This window comes from Actinia tenebrosa, unplaced genomic scaffold (genome assembly GCF_029948245.1).
Source record: "Actinia tenebrosa isolate PJP-AT-01 unplaced genomic scaffold, QUT_ActTen_1.0 PGA_scaffold3__52_contigs__length_22856419, whole genome shotgun sequence".
Classification (NCBI taxonomy): Eukaryota; Metazoa; Cnidaria; class Anthozoa; order Actiniaria; family Actiniidae; genus Actinia; species Actinia tenebrosa.
In genome coordinates this window covers 14324494-14331823 of record NW_028292580.1, presented here as the reverse complement: position 1 = coordinate 14331823, position 7330 = coordinate 14324494, and the positions used below count along the sequence as shown (strand labels likewise).

The 7330-nt window shown below is 38.7% G+C and overlaps 1 protein-coding gene across 2 annotated transcripts; it reads left to right on the top strand.

The window, feature by feature from the left end:
- The first annotated feature begins 521 nt into the window (after positions 1–521).
- Positions 522–6572, top strand: LOC116295276 (tachykinin-like peptides receptor 99D). Of its 2 annotated transcripts, none has more exons than XM_031703055.2 (4): positions 522–744; positions 2620–2671; positions 3190–4177; positions 4818–6572. In XM_031703055.2, exons 2-4 carry the CDS (start codon positions 2629–2631, stop codon positions 4885–4887), a joined length of 1101 nt encoding a protein of 366 aa, XP_031558915.1. In that variant the 5' UTR covers positions 522–744; positions 2620–2628; the 3' UTR covers positions 4888–6572. The 2 variants fall into 2 exon arrangements, with proteins under 2 accessions (XP_031558915.1, XP_088890869.1); XM_089034743.1 differs by lacking the exon at positions 522–744 and adding an exon at positions 1338–1483.
- Positions 6573–7330: the final 758 nt, after the last annotated feature.

The window sequence follows — 7330 nt, the reverse complement described above, 5'->3', positions numbered from 1 at the left end:
TAGGCAGCACATCGAATAGTTCTCCATAACAAAATATCGTCAGCTAATAAATGGGGAGGGGAAGGGGTTTGCCCCTGTAATGAAGCTAAAACAACTGTCTGTCTGTCTGTATATTGCAGGGCTGATGTTAGAGCAACGCCCTGATCACTGAAAGATGATTTGTATGTCAAATCTGACCACTATTCTCATTGATCCCACTGATGCGAATATATAAGAAAACTTTTACAACCTGCTAAGGCCGTTCTGTATCCAATGCGCTTATGGTGGGTATATTTGGATCGTCTCAAGTCTCTCTACTACCCTCGACCTGCGACTGCTGTCTTTGTTATTTTCCCCGGCACCCATCCCACCCCCTTCCTTGCGCTTTGTGGTTGTTTGGAGAGCTTCACCTGCTCCCTAAACCTATATATAAGTAGAGTGGGACCAGTGAAAATGCTTTAGTGAATGGGATTTTGAGAGGTAGCTTTTGAGAATTTTTATGGGCGAAAAGACTTCGAACTTAGCCGAGAATAACTGCTTTTCATTGCACTCTTTTCAGCACAACCAAGTCGTCCTTTTCACTATATGCTAAAATTTTGACAGTCGCAGAAAACAAAGAGTTATTCTCTTGCCAAGCCTATCAGATCGCAAGTTCAAAGATTGGCGAGATATACACTGCGGCGTCGATGTTCTGTCAAGAGACTCGAAAGTGGAAACACCTTGTTGGTGAGCCATTTTTACATACTACATTTTAGTGGTTCGTAGGTAAGTTTAAGTCTGTTTGTGATGTTCATTCGCCTTTTTTATTTTCTCGTTCCCATGGACTAAAATTTAGAATTGTTGATAAGCGATGATTTGGTTTGTAAGTATCTTTGCCGCGTTGTTTATCGTGCAGCTCGTTTGCGAAGGTTTGTGCGTGTACGCTTCTTTGTCTTTTTCTCTTTGTCCTTGTCCTTGTCCTTCTTCTTCAGTTTCGATTGTTTTCTTATTTCCATCTCTGCTCTTTCCTTCGCCGTTTTCTTTCTACGTTTCGGTTTCTCTCCCGATGTATAACACTGAAAAAATTAATCGAAAATCTACACAGGCAGTTTGATTAACGCAAATTAAAAATACGTTTCCTACGTTCTACGGGCTGAGACTTGATTTGTAAAACCGATTTTCTAGAAATATCTTAGACATCCCCTATGAGTACCTTTTTAAATATGACAATAGCATTTTTTTAGACATCATCTATGTGAACCTTTTTAAATATGACTGTCTTCATGTACTGCCTTTGACACCATTGATTTGAAGACTGAAAAAAACCAAAGGTCCTTTCTCATATCAGTATTTATTACACTTTTAGGGTCGATATCACAGTGATCACTTCACCATTAGCACAAACACAATTTGCGGAAAAAGTAGAGACAGTTTCTTGCAAGTGATAAAAGGCTATAAAATTTATGTGAAACGCAGGAAAAAATGAAGAAAAGAAGAGAAACGTGATGGTTACATCCTCTTTACGGTTATTACGTGTTCTTAATAATGAATCCTTTAATTTATAATAATTTTTTGTTCTTTGTTATTTCATTATCTTTATAAATATACCAGCTGGTTTTTTCTCCTTGTCTAGCTATTTCTCCCTTTATTGTGTTTAAACTGACGCTTTAATAGTGAATTTCATTTAGTTGCCACTGCATTAATCATATTCACTATCCTTTATATCTTCAATCCTCATCTTTGTTATATAATTCTGGCCTTTTATTTCTGGTTTCCTCTCTTCAGCCCTCTAGTGAATACCTTCACCTCTTCACTCTCATTGAATTTTCTCTTCTTTCTTTCTCTTTTTCTTTCTTTTTAGTTTTCATATTTTTTCTTATTCTTTCTTGTGGCATATGTCTTCCTAGTCGCCTCTTGTAATTTTCATAAGCTTCTGTCTGCTATCTTGTTTACATTTGCTTTATTAATTTAAGGTGACTGCCTACTTTTGGAAATTGATTTAAGCTTTTTTTAAAACTTCGATTTTCCGAATTGAAATTTAATGCTGATTCCAAATCTGGAAAGAAAAATAGGGTGTCCCGAGCTCGTTTTCGAGATAATCAGCATTTAATGGAAGCCTACGCACGAGCTTTTGGAGTAAAAATTGCGCCACCGGAAGTGATTAGAAAAAAATTAAGATGAATAAGATAATAGTTATTTGCAGACTATATGATTGCATGAATGAAGGCTAGTCAATCATTCTACAATAATACATGGATATTTTCGACAAAAAGACAGAGAGATACATTGATTTGTCATATTTTGTAGTTTCGGTGCTCTTAAAAAATCTCATAAAGTCGAACAAAAATCCCTACAAAAATCTATTTTTTCACGTGTTCCTGATTTAAACTTTTCCTAAAATGTTGATATAACCTAGATTTTTAGGAGTTTTTTCGAATGAGCTATCAAAAAATATAGAGTCCCGTGCAAAATTTGAGGGTTTTGCCCTGTTGAAGCTCAAAACGCGTATGGTTCTTCAATAAAATCTTGTAGATTTTTCAGCGGTTTTTGAGCGCGCGCTCATTGTGGGCTCAATTCGAACGTTCAAAAGTAGGCAGCCACCTTAACCCTTCACAATGTTCAAATTATTTTCTTTTTCAAGTTCCATACAATTTTTTACAGAAAAAGAAGATGAACTTTACTGACGCAAAACTCACTGAAACCAACCTAAAAGGTAAATAACTTCCAAACAGTTTTGCGTTTCGCATCTTAAGTCGAAAAGCTTCGAATTCACTTGGGCACAGCAAACACACAGATCGAACCCTGAAACAACCGGCCTTTGGGCTGTTCTAAGTCAGGGAACACGGCTAAAAGCGCGATTACATGGAGCAATTTTCCCTGCAACTTGTCGCGCAAAAGCGCTGCGACAAAAGTTGCAAGAGTGTTTACACGGCGCAATTCCTGCAAAAAGAAGAAACAAATTGATTCTATTTCAATATTTTTTTCAAATTGTGCTGTAGGTTACACGCTGCAATGCTAAATGCAACTTATGTTAGTTACGCCAGACAAATTGCAGAGAAAATTACTCCGTGTATAATCGCGCCTTAACTCACGGTTGTAATTGGAATTTAGCGTGTCAGGTTTCGCGGAGGGATGGATGCTTTTACCTACGAAAGAAAGAAAGGCGAAATATGGTTCCAAATGTCGTATTGTTTCGTCTTAAGCAGATGTATTCCTTATCTCTGATTCCAGAACTCACAAACTTTCTCCACGCTCCTCACTTCACCAACGCGCGAATCAAGCCATTCCTCGTCTTCTGCATCCTTTTCATCGCTCTGCTCTCGTTCCTAAGCAACACTCTCATCATCCACGTGATCAGGGTAAACCAACACATGCATACAACCATCAATTACCTCATTATGAACATGGCATGTGGAGACTTGTTAGTTACATTGGTCAGTTCGATGAATAACATCAACCGCTTATATAACGGAATGGCATGGGCGAAAGGGGCGTTTGGAAACATGTCTTGCAAAGCCAAGTACTACGCAATATTTGCTGCCATGTTCTGCTCTGTATTCAGCCTGGTTGCGATCACGTTTGACCGGTTTATGGCCGTTGTTCGTCCATATTCGCACAAGCACTTTTCAAGGTGGTCCAAATACACACTTCCGGTAGTCTGGTTAGCATCTCTGGGAGTACCATCTGTACTGGTGTTCCGAAAATTTTCAGTCGTTCAATTCCATGAGATCCAGGACGATAAAAGCTACTGTGTTCCCTTAAAATCCGTTAATGAAGGAGCTTTGATGACGATCTGTGGATACGGTGTACCTCACGTTGTCATGGTGATCATGTACACAATGATCGCGTATAAGCTTTGGATTCGACGACTTCCTGGGGAGCAACTACCTGATACTCAGCAGCGACAACTTGTTCAGCAAACTGCAAAGAGAGTCACTCTTATGATAATCTTTGTTTTACTCGTCTTCGAGATTTGCTGGGGGCCGATGTTTGCCCTGAACGTCATCCCATGTTTGATCCCTCATTTTCGAAAAATTCATGACCCCGTGATTACAGCCATCGTTGCCATGGCGATGTGTTCAAATGGTGTCTTCAATGCCTTGATATATTTTTCCTTTTGTGGTCATTTTCGACATGCAATCAAGGCTACCATGCGGATCAGCTCCAAACTGAGTTTAAGAAGATGTAAAAAGGAATCGAAAATAAATCCAAGGACAAGGTACGTACAAAAAAAAAAATGCCGGTAATGCTGGTAATGCTGGTAATGCTGGTAATGCTGGTAATGCTGGTAATGCTGGTAATGCTGGTAATGCAGGTAATGCTGGTAATGCTGGTAATGCTGGTAATGCTGGTAATGCTGGTAATGCTGGTAATGCTGGTAATGCTGGTAATGCTGGTAATGCTGGTAATGCTGGTAATGCTGGTAATGCTGGTAATGCTGGTAATGCTGGTAATGCTGGTAATGCTGGTAATGCTGGTAATGCTGGTAATGCTGGTAATGCTGGTAATGCTGGTAATGCTGGTAATGCTGGTAATGCTGGTAATGCTGGTAATGCTGGTAATGCTGGTAATGCTGGTAATGCTGGTAATGCTGGTAATGCTGGTAATGCTGGTAATGCTGGTAATGCTGGTAATGCTGGTAATGCTGGTAATGCTGGTAATGCTGGTAATGCTGGTAATGCTGGTAATGCTGGTAATGCTGGTAATGCTGGTAATGCTGGTAATGCTGGTAATGCTGGTAATGCTGGTAATGCTGGTAATGCTGGTAATGCTGGTAATGCTGGTAATGCTGGTAATGCTGGTAATACCTTTTCTTGCTCCTTACTTAATAACAAAGATACTTGTTTCGTTACTTTCAGTTCACATCTGCAGATGAACCCACCGCTAGATAAACAAGATGCCGGACAAGGTTCAGTTGCCGGACAGTAGTGTTAATAAGACATAGCGAACTCCGATTGCCTTAGGTCTTAAATCTAGTTACTTTATAGTACGTTTGACTCTATCGCAAGGCATAGATGATGTGCTCCGCTAATGGGATGCCTTTCACCGCTGTGGTGCTGTGCTCATTAAAATTTCGTGTGTCCTCACGCAAGGCGAGAGTTGACTGTATTATATATATGATATTAACTCAGTCGTCCTTACTTTATGACTGGGTTACTTCCCTAGTGAATGGAAGGCCCCCTTGTAGAATACAAAATGAAAAATATTCAAGGGTTTTTTCAAACAGCGAAGTTCCGTAGAATTTCAAAGTGTTTGTTTGGCATGCTCTTAAAATTAAATTAGGATTGACTTTATTGCTATGCTTGCTTTTAAGTTCATCTATGGAATTGCACCTTTGTAAAGGTCCATAGTACTTCAAGATATAATTAATGATCCAATGAGTGGATACTCAATAAGAGGACTAGCTTGGCGATGGGGCGGCATTCTAGTTTCTGTAACGCACCAAACATATGGAACAAATGACCATATCTCAAAGCTTACTAGAAAAGTTTATTTTTTTGTTCACTCATTTCTTTGGAAATATAATTCGGCAAATGTTACTTTTTGATCTACGTTTCGACCATACTTCGTCGGTCTTCAAGTTCTGGCGTTCCTGACAGACATACGATAAGTTTTTTTCCCCAGTTGTTTACATTGTTTATAATGTCGAAGAAATCTTTTGAATGATAGCTTTTGATCTACGTTTCGACCGTACTTCATTGGTCTTCAGGATCTGGCGTTCTTGACAGACATACGATAAGTTTTTTCCAGTTGTTTACATTGTATATAATTTAGAAGAAACCATTTGAATGATAGCTTGAGTCAGATGTTTATTGGAGTACATATGTGTATACATTATTTAAATTATCTTGTACATATTAGATAATATAAATTTAATATTATTTGTGTTCTGATTAGATTATTATTAGATTTTTAGATCCTATAGTATAGATAATTAAATGTTAAGAGCCTGATATCTTTTTTATTCAAAATCAAAAATCGACTCCTAAATTTCAACTGGAATTACAGTGGATGAAGAGCTACTCTTTAGAAATGCCACTGCTAAATCCTATTTATTATTTATTTATTTATTTATTTTGTTATTATTCACTCGTGTTCCATATGATATTGCTCGCTCGCTCACGGACTGGCTCGTTTGCGATATAATAAAGAAAATTCATTGTCAAGTTAATAATTTAATAATATTTAATAATGTGATAAATATGTGTGATTCTTATAGAGGCTTTGCACCATCACGTGATGGCCGCCATGACAGCGGGCATAACAATAGTCTTTTCCCCCTGGGAAACTGAATCCTTTCTAATGTAAATCAGATTAGACCAGAATCAATTGTTCCTGCCTCCTGTCATGGCTACCATCACGTGATAATGCCAAAGCCTCTATTCTGATTCTTATTGGTCGGAGCTTGTGGTCTATTCACAGCAAGATAAATACATGTTAGTTCATATGATATTCATTATATCGCGGGGAAAAATGGGATTAAACTAAAAACACTAGTCTGATGTTTGTCTAGAGCCTGTAGTCTATTCACAGCAAGATAAACTGATACATGTTAGTTCATATGATATTCATTATATCGCGGGAAAAATGGGATTAAACTAAAAACACTAGTATGGTGTTTGTATTTCTTGCCTTCCACAAAGTGGAATGGGATTGGATGGGATAAATACGATGAATGGTTGTGATAAGATGGGAAGCATAAAGAACACAGTCCTCCTGGGTATTCTCTTACGCGTGCCATTTCTCACAGCTTATCGTGCTTTTTTATTGAATCTATGATTTCTTTTGGCATACAGGCATTGCTTTTTAGCGCGTTTTGTCTCATTTGGGGAACTAATCTGTCGATCAATAGGTAATGTGCATTAAAGCTTACAAAACACTCTAGAAACATCCAAAACATCGATCTAAGGTAAAAAATTACTTTGTTATTTTCGTTTGTGTTGAAATACTTACATTTCCAAAGTAAATGCGCGGAAGAAAAAGTTTGAGCCGAAAAAGCTTAAGTACTCGTGTGCTCGTGCACATTGGCCACTATCCCATTAAGTATTGTTTCTATGTATGGAAAAACCTCATTAATATCGCGAGATTAAAATGCTATGTCTAGAATGTTTGCTTGCCTGCTTGCCTGCTTGCCTGCTTGCCTGCTTGCCTGCTTGCCTGCTTGCCTGCTTGCCTGCTTGCCTGCTTGCCTGCTTGCCTGCTTGCCTGCTTGCCTGCTTGCCTGCTTGCCTGCTTGCCTGCTTGCCTGCTTGCCTGCTTGCCTGCTTGCCTGCTTGCCTGCTTGCTTCTTTATTTTCTTGCTTGATTCCTTGCTTGCTTGCTTCCTTGCTTCCTTGCTTCCTTGCTTCCTTGCTTCCTTGCTTCCTTGCTT

Excerpts from the sequence above, each read along its gene's own strand:
- LOC116295276 (XM_031703055.2), top strand. The coding sequence starts at position 2,629 with ATGAACTTTACTGACGCAAAACTCACTGAAACCAACCTAAAAG. Across the intron at positions 2,672-3,189 it reads CACTGAAACCAACCTAAAAG|AACTCACAAACTTTCTCCAC; the intron begins GTAAATAACTTC and ends CTCTGATTCCAG. Across the intron at positions 4,178-4,817 it reads AAAATAAATCCAAGGACAAG|TTCACATCTGCAGATGAACC; the intron begins GTACGTACAAAA and ends CGTTACTTTCAG.